Here is a 17,176-nt window from a genome sequence, read left to right on the forward strand (position 1 = left end):
AGAGATTGGCGAGTGCTAAACCAACGTTACTCCTGATACATAAAATATGGTGGCAATGCAAACAGATCCTGGGAGTGGGAATGTGTACCAAATATACTCCCCTATGGCATAATCCGGTTTTGTGGGAATTATACCAATTAGAGGGCATGCAAAAATGGGAATCGGCAGGGGTTAGGCGATTACAACACCTGTATGATGATAACGGGCTGAGATCATTTCAGCAGTTGAAAGACCTATTTCCACTGGAGCACAATATGTTTTACCAATATTTGCAGATCCGTCATGCCCTACAGGCGCAGGCGCATGTGGTGGACCTGACGGTCTGTGCTCTTGGGGTCCTAGAGTATGTGGGACGGGCTGACACGACCAAAGGCCTGATCTCAATGGCGTACAGGAGCTTACTGTCCAAACACTTGGGAAACCCAATGGTGCTGGTAAAAGCGAACTGGGAACAGGATGTCGGTCCATTGACCGAGGAGGAGTGGGAAGAGATATTAGCGTCCACATGTCACTTATCGCTCAGTCTGGCGCAGAGGAGATCACAACTCTTCCTGATACATAGAGTGTACCGCACCCCGTGGGTATTAAAACAGATGGGTATTAGAGCGGATGCTAAATGCCCTAGGTGCACGGAGGAGAAGGCGGACATATTGCATATGTTTTGGTCATGTGAGGCCCTGAGGACCCTATGGGGGGAAATATTGGACCTGATAAAGCAGGTGTATGGTCGGGAATTGGCGGCAGACCCTAAAGTTATGTTGTTGGGAGCGGTGGGAGAATTGGAGAGTGACAGAATGGCAAGCCTGGCAATTGCCAAGATATTATATTAAACGAGGAAATGCATTGCTAAAACACTGGCTGGACGCGGAGCCACCAGGGATGAGGGAAATTGTAGGAATGTTGAATTATAATATCCTGATGGAGCATAAGATATTTTCTAAAAGGGGCACGGAAAAAAAAATTGAGAAACAATGGAGCAGATGGTTGGCCTGTCCTGAGGTGCTGTCACCTGAACTGAGCAGACTAAGGGCGAGAGTCGTCTGAGGAACTGGAGGTGATAGAGTCTGGAGCAAAGAAGGGGTGGTGGGGAACCTTGATAAGAGAAATGTGCTCTGACCAGGAATGGTACTAGAAACAAAGGGCGGAGATATAGTGGCGGGCTGTGCGGGGAGGGGGGAAAGGGGGGAAGTTGGGGATTTCCTGATATGCTGTAACTATTGCATACGATGTTGGAAAATTGTAATGTGAATGTTAATGTGTTATTTCATTTCTGTGTTCGTATCAATAAAATTGGATTGATTTTAAAAAAAAGAAAGTAATTAACCCTTTCTGGACTGATCCATTTTTTTATTTTCCTTTTTAGTTTTTTCCTCCCCGCGTTCCAAGAGCCACAACTTTTTTCTTTTTCAGTCAATAGAGCGGTATGAGGGCTTATTTATTGAGGGACGAGCGGTCGTTTTTATTGGTACAATTTTTTTAGTACATACAACTTTTTGTGCACTTTTTATTACATTTTTAGGTAGAGCCAAGGTGACCCAAAAACAGTGCTTTTGCCGTTTTAAATGCTATATTTTTCAAGTGAGACGCTCCATACATCACCCCCCACACTACGACATGCTATGTCGTGGTGCGCGCAGGGGTTAATGTGCAGCGGATGGTGCAGAGTGAAAATTATAATTATGCCCAGTTTGTGCCACTGAAGACAAATACCTCATAAAATATTAACCTGGTTCTCCTGGGTATCGCGATGCCATATCTATGGACGTAAACTGGTGTTTAGGCACGCTGAAGGGCTCAGAAGGGAGGGAGCGGCATTTGGCTTTTGGGGCGCAGATGTAGCTTGGTAGTAGTTCTGTTTGGGGTTTTACTGGTGTTTCAGTTTATAATGTGGGGGCATATGTAATCTGTGCGGAGTACATCAGGGTACATGTTATCTGTACGGGGTACATCAGGGCATAATAAGAGGGTATAATAATGCAGGAAATAAATAATAATCCGCCGATATGTGGCCGGTGTCGACACCGATCTTATCTGCTTTTGGAGCACTCTGCACATATTGCATTGCCATATTCTGAGAGCCAGAACTGTTTTATTTTTTCTCCACCGGAGCTGTGTGAGGGTTTATTCTTTGCGGGACAATCTCTAGTTTTCATTGGTACCATTTTGGGGTACCAGAAATTTTTTTGATCACATTTTATTCCATTTTTTGGCAAGCAAGGTGACCAAAAACCATCAATTCTGACAAAGTATTTTTTTTATGGCGTTCACCCTGGGCTATAAATTACCATTATATTTTATACTGCGGATCGGTACGATTATGGTGATACCATATGTATATAATTTTTTTATGTTTTGCAGCGTTTGTGCAATAAAATCACTTATTTATAAAATAAATTATTTTTTGTGTCACCATATTCTGAGAGCCATAACTTTTTTATTTTTCAGTCAAAAACGCGGTGTAAGGGCTTGTTTTTTGCGGGACGGGTTGTAGTTTGTATTGGTACCATTTTGGCGTACATGCGACTTTTTGATCACTTTTTATTGTATATTTTGGGAGGGTTGGTAACCAAAAAATTGTGATTCGGGCACTGTTTTTCGTTTATTTTTTTTGCGGTGTTCACCGTGCGGGAAAAATAATATTACAGTTTTATAGTTTGGGTCGTTACGAACGCGGTGATAACAAATATGTGTACTTTTTTTAACGTGTTAATTTTTTTCCTATAATAAAAGACTTCTTATACGAAAAAAAGCATTCTTTGTTTATGTCACTTCTAACTTTTATTTTTACACTTTTTAAAAACATTTTTATTATCTTTTTTTTACTTGTCCCACTAGGGGACACTTAGACTTGCAGCTCTGATCGCTGCTGGAACACATTACACTACACACGTAGTGTAAGGTGTTCTAACTGTCATTGTGACGTAACTGTCACACTGACAGGAAGCATCGGAGGACCGGCCGGAGGCTGCTCCTCCGAGGCTTCCGTACATTGCAACCCGGAGGTCATTGTCTGGCCTCTGGTTGCCGTGAGAAGGATCGCCGATCCGCTGTAAACCTCTTCAATGTGGTGATCGCAATCGACCACCGCATCGAAGGGGTTAATTGCCGATTTCAGCGGCGACAGGCCGATGATGGGCAACGGGGAGAGCAGGGCGGACACCCTGCACAGTTAACCGCCGCTGCGGTGTAGCGCCGCGCGGCGGTTAACTGTCAAAGCACTGACGTTAGTGCACGTCAAGGTGCGCAAAGTTACTGCACAAATTGACGTGCATTAACGTCAAGGTGCGGGAAGGGGTTAATATAGGTTTTGCAAGGTAGGACTTTGTTTTGTAGGACACGTTTTAAGTGGCATCTAAGTCAATAGTCATGTGTAAGCATTATAATAACAGCAGGTATCATGTATTCCAATGTTAGCTTGCATGTGACGTATGCAGGATAGATCTGTAATGTCCATAACTACATTATGATTTCTGTTGGAGGCCTCATATCCCGGTCTCTCACACATACAGAAAGCTGGAATGACAATCATTTAATTTGTATCAGTTTTACAATAAATAATATTTACTCGTTATAATTAAAGAGTTTGTCCGGTTTCAGCAAATTAGTGTTATTTTTTTGTATAAAAATAAAAGTTATGCCTTCTTTGTTTACTTCCAGTGGATAATATTCTGACCATGGTCATGTAATGATCACACAGGTGCCAGGATGGATAGAAGACACAGCTCTGATACACATAGTGTAAAGGCCCGGTTTACACTGGGCAATTATCGGGCAGACAAGCGTTCATAGAACGCTCGTTGCCGATAATTGCCCTGTGTAAACAAGGCAGCGATCAGCAGATGAACGAGCAAATGCTCATTCATCTGCTGATCGTATAGTTTTAAAAACTAAAAAATTATCGTTGTCGGCAGCACATCTCCCTGTGTAAAACAGAGACCCGCTGCCTACATGATAATGTATGGGGACGAGCGATCGGGGTAATGAGTGCTCGTCCCCATACTAGCTCCTTGTGACAGGAGCAAATGAGCACCAATCAACGTCTTGCTGATCAGCACTCATTGCACCGGCCAAAATTGTCCGGTATAAGAAGACCCTTACTGTAAACGAGCCGTGCACCTTTGTGTCCATCACATGACCATCGACGGAATTTTATTCACTGGAAGTAAACAATGAATGTTCATACTGAATAACAACTGGTAGAGATCTTGAAAACCGTGAGGAATTTAATACAGAAAGTATATTAAATAATTGTATAACTTTTATTAATTATACAAAAAATATAACATTAATTTGTTGAAAGCGCACATCCCCTTTTTAATACAAGCCCTGTCATTCAACAGCTCTTCCCTAATCAGTGATCCCTTTGAAGCACCATCTGCACATCCTTTTCAGGACTGTGGAAGCAAAGTTCAGCACCTCTAAACCTCGCCCGGTAGCTTGTAAGTGGGCACTTTCAGGACTGAGGAAGCAGCATTTACCTCCTCTAAACGTCAGTTCAGGTGGACTAATGCAACACACTTCCATGTGTCAGAGCCAATCATTTTAGAATAAAAGAGAAGTGTTTAATAAGTTGTTTTTTTTGGCGCCAAGTTGGAAATCCTCTTTAAATGATTGTTGAGACTTCTCAATCCCTGCAGTATTCTCTCTTAGAACGAAATTCAAAGTGCTTCAGCAAATATCTTGCTGGAATTGGCAAAAGCGAAATGCAGGTGGCCATTTCTTAGAAACAATTCTGGAAGTTCATTTACCATACTTGTAGCACCACTGGAGAAAATGGCGCGTCTGCAGTAATTGTACACTTCACTGTAACGCTCACCTCTTTCATGTAGAACTCCATAAATCCGCTGATGTAGCCGTCTTCTTCCATCCATATTATTAAGTCGATGACACTTGTGAAGGAGAAGATTGCAAAAACTAAACATGTTTGAAGAAAGGAAAGAAATAAAAATTCATAAAATAGGTAAGTGGTATGCCAATATTTAATAGACTAGAAAGAGAACAGAGACATTAAACAAATGAAATATTTTCCTACTCTCTGAACATCAAATGAAACATAGAGCATTTCAAGGCACATTAAACCAATATAAAAAAAAAAATGAGTTGAAACAAATCTTCCCACTTTAGTGCGTGCAAGTAGAAAGCAGTGCAGAATAAAAGATCCCTCTAGATAGACGGTTTTTAAAGTTTTCCTGAAGATAATGGTAAACTGCTAAAGCTCTGTCCAAATATGCAGCTGTCACAGGGACCACTGAACACCCGTGAGAACTGCTCTGTCCGGTCAATAATTTGTCTGCGGTCAAAATAACGGCATTTATTAGTTTATCTGAAGCTAATCTGTAGCCATTGGTCAGCTCGGATCTGTGTGGAATGAAATGAGCTTATGTTACAGAGAACAGTGATTCTTATGATTGCACTGGGTATGCTGGCTTCAGGTGGTGCTTTGGAGTTACCTGAAAAGGTAACAGTCACAGAGATGAGTGAAACAGAAAGCTGTCTAAACACAGGAAATAATTGATGGCCAGTAAGTGTCAAATGGAATGTGTCGCTAGAAATTTCTTTTTTTTTTTACTTAAAGAGGCTCTGTCACCAGATTTTGCAACCCCTATCTGCTATTGCAGCAGATCGGCGCTGCAATGTAGATTACAGTAACGTTTTTATTTTTAAAAAACGAGCATTTTTGGCCAAGTTATGACCATTTTTGTATTTATGCAAATGAGGCTTGCAAAAGTCCAAGTGGGCGTGTTTAAAGTAAAAGTCCAAGTGGGCGTGTTTAAAGTAAAAGTCCAAGTGGGCGTGTATTATGTGCGTACATCGGGGCGTTTTTACTACTTTTACTAGCTTGGCGTTCTGACGAGAAGTATCATCCACTTCTCTTCAGAACGCCCAGCTTCTGGCAGTGCAGACACACAGCGTGTTCTCGAGAGATCACGCTGTGACGTCACTCACTTCCTGCCCCAGGTCCTGCATCGTGTCAGACGAGCGAGGACACATCGGCACCAGAGGCTACAGTTGATTCTGCAGCAGCATCAGCGTTTGCAGGTAAGTCGATGTAGCTACTTACCTGCAAACGCTGATGCTGCTGCAGAATCAAATGTAGCCTCTGGTGCCGATGTGTCCTCGCTCGTCCGACACGATGCAGGACCTGTGAGTGACGTCACAGCGTGATCTCTCGAGAACGCGCTGTGTCTGCACTGCCAGAAGCTGGGCGTTCTGAAGAGAAGTGGATGATACTTCTCGTCAGAACGCCCAGCTAGTAAAAGTAGTAAAAACGCCCCGATGTACGCACATAATACTCGCCCACTTGGACTTTTACTTTAAACATGCCCACTTGGACTTTTGCAAGCCTCATTTGCATAAATACAAAAATGGTCATAACTTGGCCAAAAATGCTCGTTTTTTAAAAATAAAAACGTTACTGTAATCTACATTGCAGCGCCGATCTGCTGCAATAGCAGATAGGGGTTGCAAAATCTGGTGACAGAGCCTCTTTAAACAATTATTTTTTAAGTGATTACACATTGTTTTAATTTTTTTCACAAGTCAGGAAATATTATAAATTAGATTCTAATTTATAACATTTCCATGTGCTGGCCACTAGAGGGAGCAGTTCCCAAAATTGCAGCATGGTCAATGTGGTAAAGCAACCTCATTGCTTTATGCTGCAAATTTGGGGTAGACACACTCGCTCTAGTGTCCTCACACAATCCCCCCCTCACTTATTCTGGCTAGTGCCAGGAGAAGGAGGGGTTTGTAGGAGGTTTGAAGATTCACTGTGTGCTGCCATTTTCTGAGCGACTGCACAGTGTAGGAGGATTAGATACAGTGCTCAGCAGACTGTATCACACGAACATAATACACACATCACATACACGAACATAAATTACCTTCTCCTGCTCCTTCGCTTCCTTGAACATATGGCCGGAAGTCGTCATCTTACTGTCCGGCAGCGGCTTCCGGTCCACATGAAAATGGCGCCGGATTTCGCTCTGCGAACGAGCTTCGTTTTGGTCTGTGTGGGAGCGGCGCTTGCGCCGTTCCCACACAGACGGCGTACGCTTCAGAGAATGGAACGGCTCCCGTTCGCATTCTCTATGGGGTTGTATGTGCCGTATTCCATCTCTGTATGTGTCGTTAATCGACACATACAGAGATGAAAGAAAATCGCAGCCCCCATAGAGAAGTAAAAGAACAAAGTAAAAAGAAGAACATGAGAACACAAATAAATAAAACTAATGTTATCATATTAAAAGCAATATGATAAAAGAAAACATTCATGACACCTTCCCTTTAAGGACTTTTTACACGGGCCAATGATCGGGCAAACGAGCGTTCATATGATTCATACATAACACAGTGACTCAGAGACTTTTGCTTTGCAGCAACCCAACCAAGGACATCAGCATAGAGTTTTCATGTTTATATGAATTTCCCCAAAACTTCCAAAAATATACTGGTAGATTTACAAGGGCCAATGATATGATCAGTAAACAGGGCAACGATCAGCCAATGAACAAGCTTGTTCATTGGCTGGTCATATAGTTTATCGTTTGTGAAGAGGGAGATGTGCTGCCGACATGATGTAAGAATCGCTCGTCCCCAAACATAGCCCCTTGTGAAAGGAGCAAACGAGCGCCTATCAACAAGCTGTCTCGTTGATCGGCGCTCGTTGTTACGGTCAAAATTGGCCGATGTAAAATGACCCTAAGGCTGGATTCACACGAGCGTGGCGTTTTTGCGCACGCAAAAACGTGGCGTTTTGCCTGCGCAAAAGGCACTTAACAGCTCCGTGTGGTCTCAGCATATGATGCGCGGCTGCGTGTATTTCGCGCAGCCGCCATCATTATGACACTCCGTTTGGATGTTTGTAAACAGAAAAGCACGTGGTGCTTTTCTGTTTTCATTCATCCATTTGACAGCTGTTGCGCGAATCACGCGGTTCGCACGGAAGTGCTTCCGTGTGACATGGGTGGTTTTCACGCACCCATTGACTTCAATCGGTGCGTGATGCGCGAATAACGCCCAAGGAACGTACATGTCGTGACTTTTTTTCAGCGGACTCACGCTGCGTAAAAATAACGCACATGTCTGCACGGCCCCATAGACTAATATAGGTCCATGCGACGCGCGTGAAAATCACGCGCGTTGCACGGACGTATTTCCCGTTCGTCTGAATAAGGCCTTAGAGCAGACAATTATCAACCAATTAGCATGCACATTATGTCTATGCACACTAATCTCAATGGAAGCAGGACCCTAACAAACCATCCTTGTCGCTGTTGGCGATCACATATTTTTTTATGAAAGTTCTACACAGGACAAATTCAGAGTTCAATAAAAAATAATATTCTGTAACAAAAGCCTCCCCAGGTATTGTCATCAGTGGCTACTGAGATTTACTACAGTCAAGGGAAACCAAAACTGGTGCTCTGCTTACCGTAAAACAAAGGATCTTTGGGTGGGTTTCCTTGTGCAAAGAAAAACAACCCGACCAACAAAGACAGCAGCACCAGAACGCCGATGCCAGCTACAACAAGTGGACTGAAACGAGACAAATAGGATATCAGACACTGAATAAAAATGTGTTCAAGTATACCTCTATCTTTCAAACCCATTTAAAAGAGGCTCTGTCACCAGATTATAAGTGCCCTATCTCCTACATAATGTGATCGGCGCTGGAATGTAGATAACAGCAGTGGTTTTTATTTAGAAAAACTATCATTTTTGACCAAGTTATGAGCAATTTTAGATTTAGGCTAATTCGTTTCTTAATAGACAACTGGGCGTGTTTTACTAGTGACCAACTGGGCGTTGTGGAGAGAAGTGTCTGACGCTGACCAATCAGCGTCATACACTTCTCATTGGTCCAGCCCAGATTCTTTCACTGAACAGTCACACTGGAACAATGAGAAGTGTATGACACTGATTGGTCACTGATTGGTCAGCGTCATACACTCCTCTGTACAATGCCCAGTTGGTAAAAAGTAAAAACACGCCCAGTTGTCTATTAAGAAACTAATTAGCATAAATCTAAAATTGCTCATAACTTGGTCAAAAATGATTGTTTTTCTAAATAAAAAACACTGCTGTTAATTACATTACAGCGCCGATCAGATTATGTAGGAGACAGGGCACTTATAATCTGGTGACAGAGCCTCTTTAACATAACAGATTGCAAAAATACTGAGAAATTAACTATTGGAAGAAAAATAAATACAAACTATTTTATCTATTATATATACATGCTATTGATACAAAAAAAACTTTAACGCCTCATGCACACGACGGTTGTGCCACTCGGGCAATTTTTTACGCCATCTGAGTGGCACCCGATAGTCTGCACGGACCCATTCACTTTAGCGGGTGAATCGGGTACGTGAAAAATTAACTGAGTCTCCGATCCAAGGAAAGATAGGACATGTTCTATCTTTCCTCAGATCACTGACAGGACTCGTCCGGCGCACGAGGCGTAACTGATAACTGTGTTTTCAGGGTTGTATGGCTTTGTTGTGACTATTAAGTTATTAATATTTACTTTATTTTTTTGAATCAGTCCTAGGAAATGCTTCTAGAGTTTGGCCTACGGAGAGCCGCATTGTGTAAAAAAAAAAATTTGCAGAAAACTCACTGGCAAACTTTAAGTTCAATTATTCCATTTACATGGAGCAATTTTAGATTTATGGTAATTAGTTTCTTAATAGATAACTGGGCGTATTTTTACTTTTTACCAACTGGGCGTTGTGGAGAGGAGTGTATGACGCTGACCAATCAGCGACCAATCTGTGTAATACACTTCTCATTGTTCCAGCCCATTGTTACAGTGTGATTGTGCAGTGAAAGAAGCTGAGCTGGAGCAATGAGAAGTGCATAACGCTGATTGGTCAGCGTCATACACTTCTCTGTACAACGCCCACTTGGTAAAAAGTAAAAACACACCCAGTTGTCTATTAAGTAACTAATTAGCATAAAACTAAAATTGCTCATAACTTGCTAAAAAATTATCGTTTTTCTAAATAAAAAACACTGCTGTTATCTACATTACAGCGCCAATCAGATTATGTAGGAGATAGGGCACTTATAATCTGGTGACAGAGCCTCTTTATCCCCTTGATGACCAGCCCACGTATATTAACGGGCTGCAGTGCTGGTCCTTTGTCCTGAAGCCCGTTAATCTACGTGGTGTCAGAACAGAGTGCACAGCGCTCTCCCTATGCCCTGAATCTCTCAGCACACTCTGCTACTAGCAGCCTTAGTGCTGAGAGAAGACATCAGGACCGGATTGGTGCCGGTCCCGATGACATGATCACCATGATAACCCTATCATGGTGTTCACAGCAAAGTTTGTTGCAGCAACAAACTTTCGCGCTGTTAGTTACAATGTTTCTCCTCCCTCCCTGTCAGATAGTTCTGACACAGTGAGGGCAGATACAGACGGACGTTGCGTTTTGCGCGCGCAAAAACCATTTGACAGCTGCGTGTGTCATCCGTGTATGATGCGCGGCTGCGTGACTTTCGCGCAGCCGCCATCATAGAGATGAGGCTAGTCGACGCCCGTCACTGTCCAAGGTGCTGAAAGAGCTAACTCTTTCAGCACCCTCGACAGTGAATGCCGAACACAATATCGAAAAACCTGTTGAACAAAAAGAAAAAGTTCGTACTTACCGAGAACTTCCCGGCCGTTGCCTTGGTGACGCGTCCTTGGTGACGCGCCTCTCGACATCGGGCCCCAACTCCCTGGATGACGCGCCAGTCCATGTGACCGCTGCAGCCTGTGCTTGGCCTGTGATTGGCTGGAGCTGTCACTTGTACTGAATTGTCATCCCGGGAGGTCAGACTGGAGGAAGAAGCCGGGAGTTATGGGTAAGTCAGAACTTCGGTTTTTTTTCTACAGGTTCATGTATATTGGGATCGGAAGTCACTGTCCATGGTGCTGAAACAGTTTAACTCTTTCAGCACCCTGGACAGTGACTATCTCCTGACGTCGCATACCGATAATTTTTTTGCCGGGTTCGGCCAAAACGAGTTCGGCCGAACCCGGTGAAGTTCGGTTCGCTTGTCCGGCTTCGCTCATCGCAAAAGGACCTCGTTTGGATGTTCGGAAACAGAAAAGCACGTGGTGCTTTTCTGTTTACATTCATCCTTTTGACAGCTGGTGCACTGTTTCAGTCGGTTCGCACGGAAGTGCTTCCGTGCAACCTGCGTGGTTTTCACGCACCCATTCACTTCAATGGGTGCGTGATGCGCGAAATACGCAGTTATTGAACCTGTCGCGCTTTTTGCGCAGCAGACAAACGCTGCGCAAAAAGCACGGACTGTCTGTACTGCCCCATAGACTTGTATTGGTCCATGCGTGCCGCGTGAAAACCACGCGGCCCGCACGGACCGAATACACGCTCGTGTGAATCCCCCCTGAGAGAGAAGAAGCACTGTGCCGAGCAGCTGCTGTGTGTCTCATATAAAGACACGACTGTGAAAAACACACAAAAACCACCTCCACGTAGATAGTTTAGTGTAGGCAGCTAGTTATAGTTTAGGTAGTCTGTTAGGTAGATAGTACTCAGACTAGGACAATTAATTATCAATTAGGGTTTATAATATATATATATATATATATATATATATACACACACACACACAGATCTCTATAAATATATATATACACACATATATATATATATACACACACACACACACACACACACACACACACACGTAATATATATTATATATAGACATATATTTGAAATTTGTTAATACTAAAATAGCAATTAGACCTACCGGTAATTGTATTTCCAGGAATCCATCATGACAGCACTACAGGAGGTTGCCCTCTTGACCTCTGTAGGGACAGGAAGACAGAGAGGTTAAAAGGCCCCTCCCACCACCCACTTGCCAGTGTTTTTCAATTACTACACCAGGATGGATGCAACCCTATTTTATTTCTAGGGATAATAACTGACATGTTAAATGCACAAATCAGAATTCAATCAGGGAGGGATGTAATGGTGCTGTCATGATGGATTCCTGGAAATACAATTACCGGTAGGTCTAATTGCTATTTTCCAGTACATCCCTCATGACAGCACTACAGGAGCAATACCAGATAATAATGCTCAGGGCGGGACTATGGATTGAAGGACTTTCCGTCCAAAACTTAAATCCGTCTCGGACAGAACATCGAGCCTATAATGTTTGCAAAACGTATGATGGTTTGACCAAGTGGCAGCTCTGCAGATTTGGTCCATAGAGGCTTCTCTTCTTTCTGCCCAGGATGCCGAAACTGCCCTCGTTGAATGGGCTCTGATGCCTTGTGGGGCACATAGTCCTTGGGACTTGTAGGCTTTTTGTATGGTAGTTTTTACCCATCACGCTAGAGAGCCTTTTGAGGCTTTCTTTCCTCTATTCTTTCCCCCAAACAGGACAAATAGATTTTTATCTTGTCTCCAGGAGGAGGTTCTATCCAGATACTGAAGAATTGTTCGCCTGACATCCAGGCAATGGAATTTTTCTTCTTGTTGGTTTTTTGGATCTGGATAAAAGGAAGGTAGAATTATTTCTTGTTCTCTATGGAAAGCAGTAGATACCTTTGGAATAAAGGAAGGGTCCAGCTTTAGGATGATCTTATCCTCTTGTACTTTTAGGTACGGTTCTATGACTGACAGAGATTGGATTTCTCCAATCCTTCTTGCTGAAGTAATAGCGACTAAGAATGCAGCTTTTAGAGTTAAAAAATGCATACTAATTGTGTCGAGCGGCTCAAAGGGGGGCTCACAAAGAGTCGTTAACACCACATTCAAATCCCAGGTAGGAACGGATTTCTTTAGGGAAGGTTTCAGTTTAGAGACCGCTTGGGTGAATCTTCTGATCCACCGATCTTCAGCCAGAGGAGTGTTAAAAAAATTACCTAATGCTGAAATCTGTACTTTTAAGGTACTAGGGCTAAGCCCTTTCTTGAATCCCGATTGTAAAAAGTCTAGGATTTTCGCAATGTTGGGAGAAAAGGGGTCTGGTCCTGGGTTTCCATGCCAGGAACAGAATTTCTTACAAATCTTTTGATAGATTTTAGAGGAAACTTCTTTATGACTTGATAAGATAGTTGAAATTACCTCGTCTGACAGACCGTGGTTCCTCAAGATCTGCCTTTCAGGATCCAGGCTGACAATTTCAGAGTTTCTATTCCCTGGAAGAATAAGGGACCCTGGGAGAGAAGATTCTCCCTGACTGGGAGCATGATAGGGTCTTCCAACGCTAGGTATTGTACGATTGGAAACCAACTTCTTTTTGGCCAATAGGGAAGAATAATGATGAGCTTTGTCAAATCTTCCTGGATTTTTCTTAATACCATTGGTATTAGAGGAAACGGAGGAAAGGCATAGGCCAGATCCATGTCCCAGGGTTGGGACAATGCATCTACTCCCAATGGGTTGTCTCTGAGATTTAGGGAGAAGAATGTCTCTACTTGAGTGTTCTTCCTCGTGGCAAACAGGTCTATTTGTGGATAACCCCAATTTCGGGTTAGGGACAGAAAGACTTCCCTGTTTAGGGACCATTCTCCAGGGTCTACTTTTTCCCGACTCAGGAAATCTGCTGATAGGTTCTCTGAGCCTTTTAGGTGGACTGCCGTGACGGATAGGACATTTTCTTCTGCCCAACTGAAAATTTGTGCAGAGACGGCCTGAAGAAGAGTGTGTCTTGTTCCCCCTTGATGGTGAAGAAAGGACACTGCTGTCGTGTTGTCCGATAAAATTCTTATATGCTTCCCTTTTATGGTGGGTGAAGCTCTTATAAGTGTCTCCCATACGGCTCTTAGTTCTTTGAAGTTTGAGGACATCATCTTCATTTGAACAGTCCATGTGCCCTGAAAGTCGTCTAGATATGGGATAATTACTATACCTTGATTTCTTATGAATGCCATGATCTCTGCCATAATTTTTGTAAAAATTCTGGGGGCGGAGGAAAGGCCGAAGGGGAGGCAGACAAACTGTAAGTGGAGAATGGAAGGACCGTCCTGAATTGCGAATCTGAGGAATCTCTGGTACACGGGGTGGATAGGAACGTGATAATACGCATCCTTTAAATCGATTGTACACATTGATGCCTCTTCCCTTATTAGAGGAATAGTCGATCTGATAGACTCCATCTTGAATTTCCGATAATTCACCCATTTGTTTAGGACCTTCAGGTTGATTATTGTCCTGTAGGAACCGTTTGGTTTTTTGACCAAGAAGATTTTTGAATAGTGGCCTTTGCATATTTCGTTGTGGGGAACTGGAGAAATGGCTCTCAATCCGAGTAGTTTCTGGACGTCCTGGATAAGGATCTGATGAAGTTCTTTTGCTTGGTACTGGGTTATTAGGAATTTCTCTGGAGGAATGGAGGAAAATTCAATTTTGTATCCTTCTTCTATTATCTTTAGAACCCAGGGGTTCTGGGTTATTCTCGACCATTTGGGATAAAAATGTAGGAGTCTTCCCCCCACGCTCTTGGCATCATTGCTTTGAGGGCTGGAATGAATTATTTGGGTTAAGGAGATATCCTCGACCCCTTTTTCCTTTGGGGTAACTCCAGCGACCGGACTTCCCTTTCCCGCTGTAGTTCTGTGAGGTAGGATCCCTCTGGCGAAATCTTCCAAACTGAGGGTTTTTTTTGGTTTCTCTTCAGGAAACCCCTTTTTTTTATCTGTTGCACTCTCCAGCATGTTATCAAGCAGAGGACCGAACATCAGAGACCCTGTAAATGGCATAGAACACAACTTGTTTTTGGACTTCGTATCTCCTGACCACATTTTGAGCCATAATGTTCTTCTAGCAGCATTTGAGAGAGCCCCATTCCTGGCAGCAAATCTAATAGATTCCGCTGAAGCGTCTACCAAGAATCCGGTTGCCATCTTTAGTAAGGGTAGAGATTCTAATAGATCTTGTCGTGATGTCTTCATCATCAAATGGGTCTCTAGCTGGTTTAGCCATATAAACATTGCTCTTGCTACTGATGTGGCCGCGATATTAGTTGAGATCAAGACAGAGGAAGATTCCCACGCTCTTTTCAGTAGTCCGTCTGCCTTTCGGTCCATGGCGTCCCTCAACTGAGAGGAATCTTCAAATGGGATTGCAGTTTTTTTTAGCAACCCTGGCGACTGGGACATCTACTTTTGGGATCTCATCCCAAGGCTTAGTGTCCTCTGGATCAAAGAGAAGTCTGTTTTTAAAATCTCTTGAAATGAAGAGCCTTTTTTCTGAATCTTCCCACTCAGTTGTCACCATTCTTTTAAGATTTTCGTTTACCGGAAAAACCCTTGTTTTCTTTTCCGTTAGACCTCCAAACATCTCATCCTGGATGGTATGTGGTTGGTCTTCTTCGGGAATATCCATAGTTTCCCGTATTGCTTGAATTAAGGTATCCGACATCTCGGAAGAGAAGAAACATTTTTTCTCTTGAGTGGAAGAAGTTGAAGGCAAGAGTTCCTCTCTTTCTTCTAACTCATCCTCCGATAGGTAATAGCACTCCTGCTCAGAGTCCGACCCCTGAGAAGGAGGCCAATATTTTTGATCCACTTCTATCCGCGGTCTTTTTGCCTGGGAGTGTGAGGGAGTTTCTTGCGGAGGGGCGAGGGAGGCTACTGACTGACCCACTTCTTCACGAATCATAGTCCTAAGTTCGGACATGAACGTTGGTTGTTCCTCCTTTAGTATTTTTGCAATACAATCCTGACACAATTGTTTTCTATGGGAATCTGGCAATTTTTTTGCACAAGTCGCACATTTTTTAACCTTCTTTTTATCAGTTTGTCTCTGAGAGGAATCTTTTTCCTAGAGAAAACAGAAGGTAGGTAAAGTATGGTGTACATACATAAGGGGTCATACCCTTCCCCAAGGGTGAGACTCACGTGACCCTGGGACATATCTGGAGTTCCATCAGGACGAGGAAGTTCCATACCGCGACAGGTAACAGGCAATGCAATATGCAATCCACAAAAAATTAATCCAAGTTAGAGTTATCAGCTCTAACTACATACCTGTGCGTGTCCCTTTAAATGCGGGCGTTTTGAATTTCCCGCCTTCCAAGATGGCCGCGGACCGGAAGTAGTGCGACGTCATTTCCGGTCGGCTATTCGTCCAGCGTGTACCTGGAGTGCAGCCGCCATAGCCGGCGACTGAGGCTTGCTATGCGGTGCAGCGAGGATCCCTGCCGGTGCGTCCATGCCTATGGAGCTGCCGGTCCCCGCCTGGTCCGCGGCCCGGCCGAAGCCTGCTTGGGAAACCCCAGCCCCCACACACTACCAGAACCCTGCCTAGGATTCCTCCGGTAGGTGTCTCAGTGAGGGAGCTAAGGGACCCGTCGTTTGAGGGGTGTTAGCCTGGGCTTTAGGGGGAAGAGAAGGGGAGTGCACGGACCCCCCGATCTTGCCCCCTGCCCGAGTTTGTTTCCTGCACTAATACAGGAGCGACGCTCTCTGCTCCTGACCCTTGTGGGGACAGGAAGAACACTGGCAAGTGGGTGGTGGGAGGGGCCTTTTAACCTCTCTGTCTTCCTGTCCCTACAGAGGTCAAGAGGGCAACCTCCTGTAGTGCTGTCATGAGGGATGTACTGGAAAAATTAATAATTAGGGATGTTATATATCTATAACATATAGATATATACGTACATGTAATATATACGTATACACACATACATATATAAATCTCTTCATATATTTTACACGTCTGTAAATTCTAAATACATTGATTCATTGTTAGGGTTGTTCTTAAATGTATTATTTATTAGGGTTGTCATAATTTAGTTGTGATGTAATTAATTACATATATACCTATAATGTGGTATAGATATACGTACACGTAATACATACATACATATATATATACACACACACACACACACACACATACATACAAATTATTCATTTTATTAATTCTACATATCAAATAATTGATTGTTAGGGTCGCTCATAAAGTTATTAGTTATTAGTCGTTCAACAATTGATTAGTTGTAAAGATTCAATGGATTATATATGTATACGTAATATATACATATACACACACACACACACACACACATTTAGATAAATTAATTTATTACTATATTTTACAGTTCTATTAATTCTAGATACTAATTGATTAATTGTTAGGGTCGTTTATAAATTTATTGATCAATTGATTAGTGGACTTTTTCTTTGTTACTTTTA

At 43.0% G+C, this 17,176-nt stretch overlaps 1 protein-coding gene across 1 annotated transcript in view; it reads right to left on the minus strand.

The window, feature by feature from the left end:
- TM6SF2 (transmembrane 6 superfamily member 2) overlaps positions 1-17,176 on the minus strand; it is a 57,084-nt gene that overhangs the window by 23,340 nt on the left and 16,568 nt on the right. Inside the window, exons 2-3 of the mRNA XM_075851200.1 lie at positions 8,435-8,538; positions 4,817-4,914 (exon numbers count right to left, since the gene is read on the minus strand). Coding sequence (XP_075707315.1) covers positions 4,817-4,914; positions 8,435-8,538 — 202 coding nt within the window. The remainder of the gene's footprint in view (positions 1-4,816; positions 4,915-8,434; positions 8,539-17,176) is intronic.

Source organism: Rhinoderma darwinii, chromosome 1 (assembly GCF_050947455.1).
Source record: "Rhinoderma darwinii isolate aRhiDar2 chromosome 1, aRhiDar2.hap1, whole genome shotgun sequence".
In the NCBI taxonomy this organism is placed as follows: Eukaryota; Metazoa; Chordata; class Amphibia; order Anura; family Rhinodermatidae; genus Rhinoderma; species Rhinoderma darwinii.